At 44.6% G+C, this 18,845-nt stretch overlaps 1 protein-coding gene across 5 annotated transcripts in view; it reads right to left on the reverse strand.

Annotated features, from left to right (window-relative positions):
- WASHC5 (WASH complex subunit 5) overlaps positions 1–18,845 on the reverse strand; it is a 92,079-nt gene that overhangs the window by 18,030 nt on the left and 55,204 nt on the right. For all 5 annotated transcript variants that reach the window (XM_069731883.1, XM_069731885.1, XM_069731882.1 and 2 more), the window contains 3 exons: positions 15,498–15,660; positions 3,667–3,769; positions 3,293–3,372 (listed from right to left, as the gene is read on the reverse strand). In XM_069731883.1, the coding sequence (XP_069587984.1) occupies positions 3,293–3,372; positions 3,667–3,769; positions 15,498–15,660 (346 nt within the window). The remainder of the gene's footprint in view (positions 1–3,292; positions 3,373–3,666; positions 3,770–15,497; positions 15,661–18,845) is intronic.

Raw genomic sequence — 18,845 nt, forward strand, 5'->3', positions numbered from 1 at the left:
TTGAGGGTGTCAATGATGGCCTTCTTGACATCTGTCAGGTCGCTAGTCTTACCCATGATGGGGGTTTTGAGTAATGAACCAGGCAGGGAGTTTATAAAAGCCTCAGGTATCTTTTGCATGTGTTTAGAGTTAATTAGTTGATTCAGAAGATTAGGATAATAGGTCGTTTAGAGAACCTTTTCTTGATATGCTAATTTATTGAGACAGGTTTTTTGGGTTATCAGGAGTTGTATGCCAAAATCATCAGTATTAAAACAATAAAAGACCTGACAAATTTCAGTTGGTGGATAATGAATCTATAATATATGAAAGTTTAATTGTAATCATTACATTATGGTAAATAATGAAATTTAACCCTATATGCTAATTTTTTGAGAAGGACCTGTACATGTACACATTTACAGATTATGGTGTATATGCATATGGGTGAACATGGATCTTGTTTAGTCTGTCTATATTCGCTAACATGTCACCCAACATTTGCTCAGATGTGTGTCTATATGGTGATTTTTTTCTCCTTCCCTTCTTTCCCCTCTCCTTTCCCCCCCCCCCCGTTCCTCTTATTCATGTCAGGTACATATACATTTCCACATTATAGTTTGGATAATTTGTACCATTTCATTTATACAGTGCTGTCATACCACTTTATAGATTTTATAATTAGAAGTATAGGTACGCGGTATTTTGTGACTGTAATTACATCCAGATAGGTCCCCAGTACATCACATATTAGAAGCGGCAGGGTTATTGTTTCGATAAGTTTGCTGGCTCTATTCACCTGCCTGAGACTCGGTCCTTGATGGTGCGCATGCCTGGTTGCTGTGAGGGAGCTCAGTCGCATGGCGTCTCTGTTGCTGTGGTGACGTCGGGTACTCTGCCCCGTACGTCCGGCTGCATGACGCGGGCGGCGGAAGCTCCGGATCGGTGCAACTGTGCATGCGCCGGCTACATCCGGGCCGCAGCGCTCGGTAAGGGAATCATAAAAGGCTTTCTATTTGATACAATGGCTACCCCCTGACGAAGGATTTAGATCCGAAACGCGCGTCGGGGTGCGCCATCTCGGGACCCGGGCTGACCCCTTTTGCACAGGTATATTATATATTCCACCCTTTACATTGCCATATTGATATTTAGCTTCAGTTGTGGGACTGTGGCTAGATATGACTTACAGAGCATTGCTCTACATTCAGTATTATCACTCTGGCACCTGGTGTTGTGTTATTCTGAAGCTCTCTAGCTACCTATAATCTTCCCCAGTTGCACCGTCTGCACACTATAAATTACAACTATAGCGGTTCTATTATATCCTCTCTAGCTATTCATAGCACTTCCCTATTCGCGCTTATTGCACACTACCATTGCAGTTGCAGTTGCACTTTATTAACAATAGTTGCACTTATTTTTTATGCACTTTGGCAAGGTTGCTATAAGCCTCCAGGTTTCTCTGGACATTTCTGCACGTTGCACTTTATAAATTATTTACACAAATATAGTGTGAGCAGCACTTGAGTGGCTGCATATATATATTTTTATATATATTCTTTTGTATTTTGTATTTTTTTATTTTTCTAGTAAATTGTTTCATCCACTGTTTTTACAAAAACATTTTTTTGCAGTTATGCACACAATTTTAGTTTGTGGATAATCCCCTTTTACTATTTTTTGCACCAAGAGTGGATAGGGTATAAGTTCACATACATATATAGTTGCTTCATATATATATATATATATATATATATATATATATATATATATATATATATATATATTTTTTTTTTTTTTTGTACCATATCTCTAATATAAATCTGTGTCATACATATTTTATATAATTTTCTTCTGGGCGTTATATGTACCTGATGTTTGATTGTTTTATATAAATTGGGTCAGCCTGTACCATCTCCCACATTGTTTTAATTATCTGTTATTATTGTCCTGATTGTGCGCACAATTGTTATATTTTAAATTTTATTATCTTTATATTTTTTTGCCAATAAGATATAATAAAGGCATTCTTTGTATCTTAACTCTGCCTGGTAGCCTTTCTTGGGTAACTCTATATTGGCTGTGGTTGTCCTCTTCTGTCCTATGCTGTAATGGGAGCATAAATCACACACCGACCAAGGCCACACACCCGCTCATACGCGCTGCCACCACTCATCGAATACACAGGCGATGAGTCCTGGAACTAATAATACTAATAAAAATATGTCTATCACTCATAATGCTCACACACCTTTTGGCTATGGATTCCTTTAGAACATTTAAGGATCAACTTGTTAAAGTTTTATACTTTAATAGCAAAAGTTCAATGCTTACAATAAGAAAAAGGTATAAAAATATGATAATAAAAAGACATACAACTTATGCAAACAATGTCAAAGTAAACAGGATAAACTTACAGAAATCATCTACTTGGTAGTCTGTTTTCTGCTCCCTGAGGGGGGGGGTGGGGGGTGAATGGAGTTGGAACACACCAGCTTCTCAGGCTGCTCTCACATGTGAACACAATTCTCTGTCTGCAGCCTAAATTTATAACTTTGGTCTGAGGTCAGGTTTCTAGACCAGCCCCTCAGGCCAATATCATAACTGCTGCCTGTTTGATTGGGCCATGGCCGCGCCCCCAATGAATATATTATTTCTCTTGTGGAGAGGTTCTCAGGGATAGATTACCTCAGGTCGCAATTTAGCATCTCCCCTCCAAGACCTCAGAGGTGTCAAGTGTTCCTTTGTTCTTGGCACACATATAGAATATATATATATATATATATATATATATATATATATATATATATATATATATATATATATATATATATATATATATATATATATATATTTAGTCCCTTTAGGTGACTTGAGCCAGTGATCACAGCCAGTATTTTGCGGGCATGGTGCGCACTCAGCTCCTGAGCCCTCTCCATACCCTAGTACCCAACATGTGATGCAGCATCACGCTACATCTCGGTAAGGAGTTAATACAGTGGGTCTGCAACCTACGGGAGTTCCATGCATTGTTTATTTTTTTTACATTCTAGACATTGTTGGGGTTGTCCAGATTTAAAAAGTAGGATTTGCGGTTTTTCCTTCATGACCAGTAGAGCTCTTGTTCATGGACTGGGCCTGATAGTTTAGCCCCATCGCTAGCATAGTGAAAACTTGCAATACCAGACAAAGCCTGCTGAAGAGAGTGGCGCTATTGCTAGGGAAAAAAAGCAGATGCTTCTTCTAATCCTACACAACTCCATAAAGGCCCATAGACTGCACATGTCGCCAGGCGGATATTCTCACTCACCTTCATTATGGCATCCAGGTAAGGTGCCCAGATCTTCTGAGTTTTGGTTATGGCGGATGAATAGATTTTGGCAGAATTGGCTGCAAACAAACAGAAGACATGATCCCGAGTGCTGCCCCAAACGCTCTGCCCAACATCCCGCGCTTCATAACATTCACTTTGTAGACAGTGTCCATTTATTGACTATGGACCCCACCTTCCATGAGGGATTTTTAATACTGGTGTCTACTGAAACTGGGGGCTTTTTTCCCCCCACAAGACAGGAGCCTTGGTGGGCAGATCTGTTTTTGTGGCAACTATCCCTGTTAAATGTACCACAACTCTTCGTTATTAAATCCCATCATGACAGGTCACAGTAAGGTCTCCGCACTTACCAACAATCCCCTTTATCGGGCTGACGATTTTCTGCAGAGCTCGAAGTGTTTCTTGAGAAGTCTTGTCCTTCAGAATAACCCTCTGATATAAGCGGAGGAAGCTCTGGAGGAAGAAAGGAGTGAGGAAGAGTTATGGTTATAGGGGGCAGGAAGAGAGGTCGTGTCTACATGCGAGGGGATCAGTCATCACTATATAAATCATATATACACCAATGTGTTATATGGGGCAGCAAGAGAGGTCATGTCTACATGCGAGGGGATCAGTCATCACTATATAATCATATATACACCAATGTGTTATATGGGGCAGCAAGAGAGGTCGTGTCTACATGCGAGGGGATCAGTCATCACTATATAATCATATATACACCAATGTGTTATATGGGGCAGCAAGAGAGGTCATGTCTACATGCGAGGGGATTAGTCATCACTATATAATCATATATACACCAATGTGTTATATGGGGCAGCAAGAGAGGTCATGTCTACATGCGAGGGGATTTGTTATGATTGCTAATGACAGGTGTTATGAAGGCAATCCAGAAACACAGTGTGCTTAGCGATCAGAGCGCACACAGTGATCTGACAAATACCCAAAAATACAAGAACGAGCTCTGAGACGTGGAAACTCTGTAGACTGCACACCTGATCCTATCCTAAACACAACTAAAAGCGGCTGTGGATTGCGCCTAACAACTACCTAGGCAACTCGGCACAGCCTAAGAAACTAGCTAGCCTGAAGATAGAAAAATAGGCCTGACTTGCCCCAGAGAAATTCCCCAAAGGAAAAGGCACTTAGCTATACAGAGCAGCAGGTCACAGGAACAATCAGGAGAAGCTCAGATCCAACACTGAAACATTGACAAGGAGCAAGGATAGCAGCATCAGGCGGAGTTAAGTAATGAAGCAGTTAACGAGCTCACCAGAACACCTGAGGGAGGAAGCTCAGAAGCTGCAGTGCCACTTGTGACCACAGGAGTGAATTCAGCCACAGAATTCACAACAGTACCCCCCCCTTGAGGAGGGGTCACCGAACCCTCACCAGAGCCCCCAGGCCGACCAGGATGAGCCGCATGAAAGGCACGAACAAGATCGGAAGCATGAACATCAGAGGCAAAAACCCAGGAATTATCTTCCTGAGCATAACCCTTCCATTTAACCAGATACTGGAGTTTCCGTCTAGAAACACGAGAATCCAAAATCTTCTCCACAATATACTCCAATTCCCCCTCCACCAAAACCGGGGCAGGAGGCTCAACAGATGGAACCATAGGTGCCACGTATCTCCGCAACAACGACCTATGGAATACATTATGTATGGAAAAGGAGTCTGGGAGGGTCAAACGAAAAGACACAGGATTGAGAACCTCAGAAATCCTATACGGACCAATAAAACGAGGTTTAAATTTAGGAGAGGAAACCTTCATAGGAATATGACGAGAAGATAACCAAACCAGATCCCCAACACGAAGTCGGGGACCCACACGGCGTCTGCGATTAGCGAAAAGTTGAGCTTTCTCCTGGGACAAGATCAAATTGTCCACTACCTGAGTCCAGATCTGCTGCAACCTATCCACCACAGAATCCACACCAGGACAGTCCGAAGACTCAACCTGTCCTGAAGAGAAACGAGGATGGAACCCAGAATTGCAAAAAAATGGAGAAACCAAGGTAGCCGAGCTGGCCCGATTATTAAGGGCGAACTCAGCCAACGGCAAAAAGGACACCCAATCATCCTGGTCTGCAGAAACAAAACATCTCAGATATGTTTCCAAGGTCTGATTGGTTCGTTCGGTCTGGCCATTAGTCTGAGGATGGAAAGCCGAGGAAAAGGATAGGTCAATGCCCATCCTACCACAAAAGGCTCGCCAAAACCTTGAAACAAACTGGGAACCTCTGTCAGAAACAATATTCTCAGGAATGCCATGCAACCGAACCACATGCTGAAAGAACAAAGGTACCAAATCAGAGGAGGAAGGCAATTTAGCCAAGGGCACCAGATGGACCATTTTAGAAAAGCGATCACAGAACACCCAAATGACTGACATCTTTTGAGAAACGGGAAGGTCAGAAATGAAATCCATCGAAATATGTGTCCAAGGCCTCTTTGGGACCGGCAAGGGCAAAAGCAACCCACTGGCACGAGAACAGCAGGGCTTAGCCCTAGCACAAATACCACAGGACTGCACAAAAGTACGTACATCCCGTGACAGAGATGGCCACCAGAAGGATCTAGCCACTAACTCTCTGGTACCAAAGATTCCAGGATGACCAGCCAACACCGAACAATGAAGTTCAGAGATAAGTTTATTAGTCCACCTATCAGGGACGAACAGTTTCTCTGCTGGACAACAATTTTTGCAGCACCCGCCGCAAATCAGGGGAGATGGCAGACACAATGACTCCTTCCTTGAGGATACCCGCTGGCTCAGATAAACCCGGAGAGTCGGGCACAAAACTCCTAGACAGAGCATCCGCCTTCACATTTTTAGAGCCCGGAAGGTACAAAATCACAAAGTCGAAGCGGGCAAAAAATAACGACCAACGGGCCTGTCTAGGATTCAAGCGCTTGGCAGACTCGAGATAAGTCAAGTTCTTATGATCAGTCAATACCACCACGCGATGCTTAGCTCCTTCAAGCCAATGACGCCACTCCTCGAATGCCCACTTCATGGCCAGCAACTCTCGATTGCCCACATCATAATTACGCTCAGCGGGCGAAAACTTCCTGGAAAAGAAAGCACATGGTTTCATCACTGAGCAATCAGAACCTCTCTGTGACAAAACCGCCCCTGCTCCAATCTCAGAAGCATCAACCTCGACCTGGAACGGAAGAGAAACATCTGGCTGACACAACACAGGGGCAGAACAAAAACGACGCTTCAACTCCTGAAAAGCTTCCACAGCAGCAGAAGACCAATTAACCAAATCAGCACCCTTTTTGGTCAAATCGGTCAATGGTTTGGCAATGCTAGAAAAATTACAGATGAAGCGACGATAAAAATTAGCAAAGCCCAGGAACTTTTGCAGACTTTTCAGAGATGTCGGCTGAATCCAATCCTGGATGGCTTGGACCTTAACTGGATCCATCTCGATAGTAGAAGGGGTAAAGATGAACCCCAAAAATGAAACTTTCTGCACACCGAAGAGACACTTTGATCCCTTCACAAACAAAGAGTTAGCACGCAGGACCTGAAAAACCATTCTGACCTGCTTCACATGAGACTCCCAATCATCTGAGAAGATCAAAATGTCATCCAAGTAAACAATCAGGAATTTATCCAGATACTCACGGAAGATGTCATGCATAAAAGACTGAAACACAGATGGAGCATTGGCAAGTCCGAACGGCATCACTAGATACTCAAAATGACCCTCGGGCGTATTGAATGCAGTTTTCCATTCATCTCCTTGCCTGATTCTCACCAGATTATACGCACCACGAAGATCTATCTTAGTGAACCAACTAGCCCCCTTAATCCGAGCAAACAAGTCAGATAACAATGGCAAGGGATACTGAAATTTAACAGTGATCTTATTAAGAAGGCGGTAATCAATACACGGTCTCAGCGAACCATCCTTCTTGGCTACAAAGAAGAACCCTGCTCCCAGTGGTGATGACGATGGGCGAATATGTCCCTTCTCCAGGGATTCCTTCACATAACTGCGCATAGCGGCGTGTTCGGGCACGGATAAATTAAATAATCGACCTTTAGGGAATTTACTACCAGGAATCAAATTGATAGCACAATCACAATCCCTATGCGGAGGTAGAGCATCGGACTTGGGCTCTTCAAATACATCCTGATAATCAGACAAGAACTCTGGGACCTCAGAAGGGGTGGATGACGAAATCGACAAAAATGGAACATCACCATGTACCCCCTGACAACCCCAGCTGGATACCGACATGGAATTCCAATCCAATACTGGATTATGGGTTTGTAGCCATGGCAACCCCAACACGACCACATCATGCAGATTATGCAACACCAGAAAGCGAATAACTTCCTGATGTGCAGGAGCCATGCACATGGTCAGCTGGGTCCAGTACTGAGGTTTATTCTTGGCCAAAGGTGTAGCATCAATTCCTCTCAATGGAATAGGACACCGCAAAGGCTCCAAGAAAAACCCACAACGTTTAGCATAATCCAAATCCATCAGATTCAGGGCAGCCCCCGAATCCACAAACGCCATGACAGAAAACGACGACAAAGAGCATATCAAGGTAATGGACAGAAGGAATTTGGACTGTACAGTACCAATGACGGCAGACCTAGCGGACCGCTTAGTGCGCTTAGGACAATCAGAAATAGCATGAGTGGAATCACCACAGTAGAAACACAGACCATTCAGACGTCTGTATTCCTGCCGTTCAACTCTAGTCATAGTCCTATCGCACTGCATAGGCTCAGGTTTAACCTCAGGCAGTACCGCCAAATGGTGCACAGATTTACGCTCGCGCAAGCGTCGACCGATCTGAATGGCCAAAGACAAAGACTCATTCAAACCAGCAGGCATAGGAAATCCCACCATGACATCCTTAAGAGCCTCAGAGAGACCCTTTCTGAACAAAGCTGCCAGCGCAGATTCATTCCACTGAGTGAGTACTGACCATTTCCTAAATTTCTGACAATATACTTCTATATCATCCTGACCCTGGCACAAAGCCAGCACATTTTTCTCAGCCTGATCCACTGAATTAGGCTCATCGTACAGCAATCCGAGCGCCAGGAAAAACGCATCGACACTACTCAATGCAGGGTCTCCTGGCGCAAGAGAAAATGCCCAGTCTTGAGGGTCGCCGCGCAAAAAAGAAATAATAATCAAAACCTGTTGAATAGGATTACCAGAAGAATGAGGTTTCAAGGCCAGAAATAGCTTACAATTATTTTTGAAACTTAGAAACTTAGTTATATCTCCAAAAAACAAATCAGGAATAGGAATTCTTGGTTCTAACATAGATTTCTGATCAATAGTATCTTGAATTTTTTGTACATTTATAACGAGATTATCCATTGAAGAGCACAGACCCTGAATATCCATGTCCACACCTGTGTCCAGAATCACCCAAATGTCTAGGGGAAAAAAAAAAGTGAACACAGAGCAGAAAAAAAAAAAAAAATGATGTCAGAACTTTTTCTTTCCCTCTATTGAGAATCATTAGTGTGGCTCCTTGTACTCTATGATTGCTAATGACAGGTGTTATGAAGGCAATCCAGAAACACAGTGTGGTTAGCGATCAGAGCGCACACAGTGATCTGACAAATACCCAAAAATACAAGAACGAGCTCTGAGACGTGGAAACTCTGTAGACTACACACCTGATCCTATCCTAAACACAACTAAAAGCGGCTGTGGATTGCGCCTAACAACTACCTAGGCAACTCGGCACAGCCTAAGAAACTAGCTAGCCTGAAGATAGAAAAATAGGCCTGACTTGCCCCAGAGAAATTCCCCAAAGGAAAAGGCACTTAGCTATACAGAGCAGCAGGTCACAGGAACAATCAGGAGAAGCTCAGATCCAACACTGAAACATTGACAAGGAGCAAGGATAGCAGCATCAGGCGGAGTTAAGTAATGAAGCAGTTAACGAGCTCACCAGAACACCTGAGGGAGGAAGCTCAGAAGCTGCAGTGCCACTTGTGACCACAGGAGTGAATTCAGCCACAGAATTCACAACAGGGATTAGTCATCACTATCTAATTATATATACACAGATATACACTAATGTGTTATACGGGGCAGCAAGAGAGGTTGTGTCTACGGGCGAGGGGGATCAGTAATCATTATATAATTATTTATACACATATATACACTAATTGGTTACACGGGACAGCAAGAGAGGTCATGTCCGCTGGTGCGGGGGGACCAGTCATCTCTATGTATGTATACAGTTATATGAAAAATTTGGGCAGCCCTATTAATCTTAAGCTTTATGTTTTATAAAAATTGTTTTTTATGCAACAGCTATTTCAGTTTCATATATCTAATAACTGTTGGACACAGTAATGTTTCTGCCGAAATGAGGTTTATTGTACTAACAGAAAATGTGCAATCTGCATTCAAACAAAATTTGACAGGTGCATAAGTATGGGCACTCTTATCATTTTCTTGTTTTAAATACTTCTTCCTACCTTTAATGACTTACTAAAGCACTTTTTTAGGTTTTCTAACCTCATTGAGCTTTGAACTTCATAGCCAGGTGTATGCAATCATGAGAAAAGCTACTTAAAGTGGCCACTTGCAAGTTGTTCTCCTGTTTGAATCTCCTCTGAAGAGTGGCATCATGGGCTCCTCAAAACACCTGTCTAATAATCTGAAAACAAAGATTATTCAACATAGTTGTTCAGGGGAAGGATGCAAAAAGCTGTCTCAGAGATTTAACCTGTCAATTTCCACTGTGAGGAACATAGTAAGGAAATGGAAGAACAAAGGTACAGTTCTCGTTAAGGCCAGAAGTGGCAGGCCAAGAAAAATATCAGAAAGGCAGAGAAGAAGAATGGTGAGATCAGTCAAGGACAATCCTCAGACCACCTCCAGAGAGCTGCAGCATCAACTTGCTGCAGATGGTGTCACTGTGCATCGGTCAACTATACAACGCACTTTGCACAAGGAGAAGCTGTATGGGAGAGTGATGCGAAAGAATCCGTTTCTGCAAGCACGCCACACACAGAGTCGGCTGAGGTATGCAAAAGCACATTTGGAGAAGCCAATTTCTTTTTGGAAGAAGGTCCTGTGGACTGATGAAACCAAGATTGAGTTGTTTGTTCATACAAAAAGGCGTTATGCATGACGGCCAAAAACACAGCATTCCAAGAAAAACACTTGCTACCCAGAGTAAAATTTGGTGGAGGTTCCATCATGCTTTGGGGCTGTGTGGCCAATGCCGGCACCGGGAATCTTGTTAAAGTTGAGGGACGCATGGATTCCTCTCAGTATCAGCAGATTCTTGACAATAATGTTCATGAATCAGTGACAAAGTTGAAGTTACGCAGGGGATGGATATTTCAGCAAGACAATGATCCAAAACACCGCTCCAAATCTACTCAGGCATTCATGCAGAGGAACAATTACACTGTTCTGGAATGGCCATCCCAGTCCCCAGACCTGAATATCATTGAACATCTGTGGGATCATTTGAAGAGGGCTGTCCATGCTCGGCGACTATCAAACTTAACTGAACTGGAATTGTTTTGTAAAGAGGAATGGTCAAAAATACCTTCATCCAGGAACTCATTAAAAGCCACAGGAAGCGACTAGAGGCTGTTATTTTTGCAAAAGGAGGATCTACTAAATATTAATGTCACTTTTCTGGTGGGGTGCCCATACTTATGCACATGTCAAATTTTGTTTGAATGCAGATTGCACATTTTCTGTTAGTACAATAAACCTCATTTCAAGGCAGAAACATTACTGTGTCCAACAGTTATTAGATATATGAAACTGAAATAGCTGTTGCAAAAAAACCTATTTTTATAAAACATTAAGCTTAAGATTACTGTAAATACACATATATACACCAATGGGTTATATGGGGCATTAAGAGAGGTCTTGTCTACGGAGAGGGCATCAGTCATCATATATAATTATATATACACTAACAAAGTCTGTGTCCCCTCCACATTTCACCTACAGGAGCTCTTCTGGCTCCCACTGTTCTGGGAAGGATTTCTACAAGATTTTGGAAATGTCTGTGGGAGTTTTTGATCCTTCATCCAGAAGAGGTTTTGTGAGGTCAGATACTGATGTTGGGGAAGGCCGGGATCACAATCACAGATCTAGTTGGATGGAGTTTAGGTTCAGGCTCTGTTCAGGTTCTTCCACCAAACTCTCCCCCCCCCATCCCCTTCCTGTCTCTGTGGAGCTTGTGCACTGGGCACAGTCATGGGGAACAGAAAAGGTCTTCCTCCAAACTGTCCCCACAAAGATGGAAGATACAATTGTCCACAATGTCTTGTGTTGAAGAAGTAGGATGACCCCACACTGGAACTGATAACAAACCCATAGCATTATCCTCCTCCACCATCTGTACATGGGCACAATGCAGTCAGGGGGTAACGTTCTCCTGGCATCCACTAAACCAAGACTCCTCCATCAGATGACAGAATGACAAGTGAGATCCGTCACTGCACAGAACACGTCTTCTCCACAGTCCAGTGCTGGTGGCTTTACACCGCTCCATCTGACGATCGGCATTGTGCTTGGTGATATATGGCTGCATGCAGCTGCTCGGCCATGGAGCCCCCAGCAGGGGGCGCAGTGTTAGTGCTGATGTTAATACCAGAGGAGATCTGGAATCCGTAGTTATAGGGTCAGAAGAGTGTTGGTGACTTTTCTGCCCTCTGCACTCAGCACCCCCCCTCCCCCTGCAGGGCCGCCATCAGGGCATTACTGCCCTGACTGTCGTATGGGGCCCGGTGGGCAGAGGGGGCCCGCATCGGGCCTCGTCTCATCTGCTCACCGGGCCCCCCCCTAAAGGAGCTGCGGCACGCTATTGACGTGCGGGCCCGAGCCTGCACGTCAATAGTTAACAGCCTCCAGCCAATCGGAGGCTGGCAGCTGACTTGAGCAGCAGCGCGCACTTCGCCGGCGTCTGACGTCATTGTCAGCCACCGGCGAGTGCGCTTCACCTGCGTGGAGGGAGTGAGCATCGCCCGCTGCAGGAGCGTGGACAGGTAAGAACTCGTGTTTTTTTTTTGTTTTTGAGACCGGCGATCCAAGGGGCCCCGGGGCAGAGATGCTGGACACGCTGGGGGCAGAGATGCCGGACACGCTGGGGGCAGAGAAGCCGGACACGCTGGGGGCAGAGACGCCGGACACGCTGGGGGCAGAGACGCCGGACACGCTGGGGGCAGAGACGCCGGACACGCTGGGGGCAGAGACGCCGGACACGCTGGGGGCAGAGACGCCGGACACGCTGGGGGCAGAGACGCCGGACACGCTGGGGGCAGAGACGCCGGACACGCTGGGGGCAGAGACGCCGGACACGCTGAGGGCAGAGACGCCGGACACGCTGGGGGCAGAGACGCCGGACACGCTGGGGGCAGAGACGCCGGACACGCTGGGGGCAGAGACGCCGGACACGCTGGGGGCAGAGACGCCGGACACGCTGGGGGCAGAGACGCCGGACACGCTGGGGGCAGAGACGCCGGACACGCTGGGGGCAGAGACGCCGGACACGCTGGGGGCAGAGACGCCGGACACGCTGGGGGCAGAGACGCCGGACACGCTGGGGGCAGAGACGCCGGACACGCTGGGGGCAGAGACGCCGGACACGCTGGGGGCAGAAATGCTGGAGACACTGGGGCAGAGATGCTGGAGACACTGGGGCAGAGATGCTGGACACACTGGGGCAGAGATGCTGGACACACTGGGGCAGAGATGCTGGACACACTGGGGCACAGATGCTGGACACACTGGGGCACAGATGCTGGAGACACTGGGGCAGAGATGCTGGAGACACTGGGGCAGAGATGCTGGACACACTGGGGCAGAGATGCTGGACACACTGGGGCAGAGATGCTGGACACACTGGGGCAGAGATGCTGGAGACACTGGGGCAGAAATGCTGGAGACACTGGGGCAGAGATGCTGGAGACACTGGGGCAGAGATGCTGGACACACTGGGGCAGAGATGCTGGACACACTGGGGCAGAGATGCTGGACACACTGGGGCACAGATGCTGGAGACACTGGGGCAGAGATGCTGGAGACACTGGGGCAGAGATGCTGGACACACTGGGGCAGAGATGCTGGACACACTGGGGCAGAGATGCTGGAGACACTGGGGCAGAGATGCTGGACACACTGGGGCAGAGATGCTGGAGACACTGGGGCAGAGATGCTGGACACACTGGGGCAGAGATGCTGGAGACACTGGGGGCAGAAATGCTGGAGACACTGGGGGAGGAAATGCTGGAGACACTGGGGCAGAATGGAGATACGGACATGATTGGAGACACGGGGCAGAATGAAAGACATGGGGGCATGATTGGAGACACTGGGGGCAGGATTGGAGACAGATCGTGCAGGATCATGGGGCAGGATGGATACGATGGAGACAGATGGGGCAGGATGGGGAGATCATATGGGGCAGGATGGGGCGATCATATGGGGCAGAATGGATACTCATGAGGACAGGATGGGAGAACATATGGCTGGAGCCAGGAATGAGACACACGGGGGCCAGGATGGGGGATATTATTACCATAGGGGCTAATTAAGGGATAGTATTACTGCAGTGACGTATTTATTTTATTTTTTTGAGTATACTGTTTTAAATGGGGGGGCGGTCCTGTTACTGTGTAGAGTGATACTATGTTGCCTTTTTTTCTTCATGTGGTGTAATGTAGAAGTTGGGACAAATTAAGTAATGTGTTCTGCAAGCGGAGCTCGAGAAAACTGTTATTTCCTGCAGAGACGAGTCCTGGCTAGAAGAAGTGGCGGTCTGTGCTGGATGAAAGACTTTACCTAGAGACGTCACTGGTGAGTCAGTGCGTTACCTGTACACTGACACTATACACTGTATACTATATACAGACCTCCTCTGTATAATGTCACCAGTGATCACTATATTACTTATACGTTATATACAGATCTCCTGTGTATAATGTCATCAGTGATCACTGTATTACCTGTACACAGACACTGCATACTGAAAGCAGATCTCCTGTGTATAATGGCACTTATGGTGATAGTATTGTGTTTTTTTTTTTAATTACTGATCAGTATTGTAGTATTCAGTCACTATGTGGTGGTAATATGTGGTCTGGTCATGGTGCGGTGGTATTTGCCCCTTGTATGTGCTATTTGGTCACTATGTGGTAATAATATGGTGTCTGGTCATGGTGTTGTGGTATTTGTTCCTTGTATGTGATGTTATTTGATCAGTGAGGTGGGTAATATGTGGTCTGGTCATGGTGTAGTGGTATTTGTTCCTTGTATGCGATATTATTGGTCATTTTGAAAATTGAAAAATAAATAAACGTATACCTAAATTGTATTGCATATTTTAACAACTATTTAGTAGGTTACAGTAAAGTAGGGCCTGGCAAAAAGTGTCTACCGTGTTATGGTGGTGGCTTAAAAAAATCTTTTGGCCAAATCAAAAGCTGCCGGTTATATGTGTGATCTGGTGATGGGAACTGTTAATGTGTGATAGGTGAGAAGTGGAGTTTTTCCAAGAGCGAGCGGTGGGACTGTGGACAGTTCGAGGGGTGGAGCGTGGAGGTGGGGCTGGGGTGGAGCCTGGGCGGAGTCTCAAGGGGGCCAAAAAAAATTTGCCAGTATGGGGCCCAGAAATTTCTAGTGGCAGCCCTGCCACCCGCTATGTAACGTTACGGGGTCTCCACTTCATGGCTGAGTTGCTGCGGTTCCTTCCACTTCTCAATAATATCACTCACAGGTAATGGGGAAGATTTAGGAGGAAGAAGAAATGTTATGAACGGACTTGTTACCCTGGTGGCTCCTATCATCAGTGAGCTCGGCACCATTACCCGCTCTGTCACGTTAGCAAAGGCAGACAGAATGGCGGGTTGGAAGATGTTATACACCAGGGGTAATTGGTCTGGATTTTATAAATCAGGAATGAGGGGCCGGATGTTAAGAACCGGGGGCGAGGGGCCGGATGTTAAGAACCGGGGGCGAGGGGCCGGATGTTAAGAACCGGGGGCGAGGGGCCGGATGTTAAGAACCGGGGGCGAGGGGCCGGATGCGAAGCACCGGGGGTGAGGGGCGCGAGTAATTGTGTGCACCAATACATTTGTCCATAAAGCGAACTAGTTGATAACCCGGAATAACGGCGTCCACAGAAGGCGTCTTCTCTTTACCTGAAGTTCCTTCACAATCATGAAGCACAGTAACCTGTCGAGGCCGTTTAATCCAAAAGTCCCCAGGGAGTCCTGGATCTCGGAGAAGAGATGGTTGTTGGTCACCTCCTGGTGAGTCCTCATGTCGTACCAAGTGTTCATCTGATCGATGTAACAAGTTACCCTGAAAAGGGGACAAAAGAAGATCACCTTGCATGTAACACAATGGGGGCTGTATAACGTAGCAGCACATTTCTGTGACGCCGCGCACATCTATGGGGATGAGCAGGGGGTGGAGACGGGCACAGTCAGCCGATCCTGCAGAGGAACAGGTGATGCCCCTAGACAAAAGGTTCAGTCCGGGCGCCATACTGCCATACTTGAAAAGAAAAAACAATGTGTTTCAGCTCACCCGCATGATGAAATTTTCCATAGTCCAAATGTAATCCGAGCACGGAAAGCGTCTCTGTCCAACGCTGAGGTTGATGAGCAAAAAGGAAAAAAATCCAGCTCCAGGAGTAAAATTAAACAATTTTTTTATTAAATATCTTTAAAAATTGGAAAGCTGCTTACCAAAAATATAAATCACAAAATAAGGATGAAGACAAACATCAATTTGCTGGACGCATTTCGAGCGCTAAAAGCGCTCTTAAACTTCAGCATAAGAATATTGACAATGGTCTCAATCAAGGGTTTTTCTCTCAAAAACAGGCTGATTACCTTTACATTGACAATCCTATGATTCCTTTTCTACATGCTCTACCTAAAACACACAAGAACATTTTTCCACCTCCCATGAGACCTATAATCTCGGGAATTGGCTCATATAGTGAGCACCTAGGTGAATGGCTGGATACTATATTGCAACCTCTGGCGCAAAGAGTCCCGGGTTATTTGAAAGACTCCAGGGATGTCTTATATATGTTCGAGGGCATTGTATGGGATTCACAGTGGACATGGTTGTCTTGTGATATTGTTGCATTGTATACTTCAATTCCCCATAAAGTCGCATTATATGCAATTCAATCTCATTTGGCTAAATATAGCGACTTTTCTCAGGAGTTTCAATCATTTATTATTTCTGTGCTCGCATTTTTATTATCACATAATTATTTTATGTTTGACAGGAAATATTTCATTCAGAACAACGGAGTTTCCATGGGGGCGAAATTTTCCCCATCCGTAGCAAATTTGGTAATGTCTTGGTGGGAGGAGAGCTATATTTATTTCTTCCAATAATCCATTTTTTGAACACATTAAGTGGTATTCTAGATATATAGACGATTTATTGCTGGTTTGGTCTGGTAATCATAACTCCATGTTACAATTTATCTCTTACATCAATAATAATCCTTTTAATCTCAAATTTACTTATGTTTGTGACAAAGTACCGTATGCATAACTTTCTTGGATTTAGTTCTCACAGGCGCACATGATGAACCAATTCAAACCCATACCTATCGTAAGAGGACTGCAGGTAATACCATTTTACATGCTAAAAGCTTTCACCCCATTCACACCATACAATCCATTCCACTGGGTGAAGCACTCAGAGCCAAACGAAATTGCAACAACAATAAAGCTTTTGAACAAGAAAAATTCACCATTAAGAAACGTTTAAATACCAGACATTATCCGAATTGGAGCATAGAACGTGCCTTTAATATAGTGGATACCAAACAGAGATCGGATCTTATTAATATAAATACTAGCTCCAAAAAAAAAAAACTATAAAAAAAATAGTAATAGAACATCTGTGGATCTACCAACTTTAATACTTACATACAGTACTTATTTTAAATCTATTTCAGACATTGTTTTTCGTAATCTTAATATTCTCAGAGATGATGACATCATGGATACCATTCTTCAAAACGGTATTAAAATTGTACCCAGACGAGCCCCTACTTTGGGCAACGTCTTATCTCCCAGTTATTTAGATTCCAAAATTAGTAAAAACTCTACTACTTGGTTATCCACTAAGGGATTTTATGGTTGTGGTTCACACCCATGCAAAACTTGTCCACTGCTACATTCTCACTTGTTCTGACAATCAAAAAACTTTTTCCATCAAAAGCTTTCTTAACCCCTTAGTGACAGAGCCAATTTGGTACTTAATGACCAGGCCAATTTTTGCAATTCTGACCACTGTCACTTTATGAGGTTATAACTCTGGAACGCTTCAACGGATCCCGCTGATTCTGAGATTGTTTTTTCGTGACATATTGTACTTCATGTTAGTGGTAACATTTCTTTGATATTACTTGTAATTATTTATGAAAAAAACGGAAATATGGCGAAAATTTTCAAAATTTTGCAATTTTCAAACTTTGTATTTTTATGCCCTTAAATCAGAGAGATATGTCACGAAAAATAGTTAATAAATAACATTTCCAACATGTCTACTTTACATCAGCACAATTTTGGAAACAAATTTTTTTTTTGTTAGGGAGTTATAAGGGTTAAAAGTTGACCAGCAATTTCTCATTTTTACAACACCATTTTTTTTTAGGGACCACATCACATTTGAAGTCATTTTGAGGGGTCTATATGATAGAAAATAATGAAGTGTGACACCATTCTAAAAACTGCACCCCTCAAGGTTCTCAAAACCACATTCAAGAAGTTTATTAACCCTTTACGTGCTTCACAGGAACTGAAACAATGTGGAAGGAAAAAATGAACATTTAACTTTTTTTTGCAAACATCTTAATTCAGAACCATTTTTTTTATTTTCACAAGTGTAAAAACAGAAATGTAACCATAAATTTTGTTATGCAATTTCTCCTGAATACGCCAATACCCCATATGTGGGGGTAAACCACTTTTTGGGCGCACCGCAGAACTTAGAAGTGAAGGAGCGCCGTTTGACTTTTTCAATGCAGAATTGGCTGGAATTGAGATCGGACGCCATGTCACATTTGGAGAGCCCCTGATGTGCCTAAACAGTGGAAACTCCCCACAAGTGACACAATTTTGGAAACTAGACCCCTTAAGGAACTTATCTAGATGTGTGGTGAGCACTTTGAACCCCCATGTGCTTCACAGAAGTTTATAACGTAGAGCCGTGAAAAGAAAAAATCGCTTTTGTTTACACAAAAATGATCTTTTCGCCCACAAATTCTTATTTTCACAAGGGTAACAGGAGAAATTAGACCACAAAAGTTGTTGTGCGATTTCTCCTGAATACGTCGATACCCCATATGTGGGGGTAAACCACTGTTTGGGCGCACCGCAGAGCTTGGAAGTGAAGGAGCGCCGTTTTACTTTTTCAATGTAGAATTGGCTGGAATTGAGATCGGACGCCATGTCGCGTTTGGAGAGCCCCTGATGTGCCTAAACAGTGGAAACCCCCCACAAGTGACCCCA

This window comes from Ranitomeya imitator, chromosome 6 (assembly GCF_032444005.1).
Source record: "Ranitomeya imitator isolate aRanImi1 chromosome 6, aRanImi1.pri, whole genome shotgun sequence".
Classification (NCBI taxonomy): domain Eukaryota; kingdom Metazoa; phylum Chordata; class Amphibia; order Anura; family Dendrobatidae; genus Ranitomeya; species Ranitomeya imitator.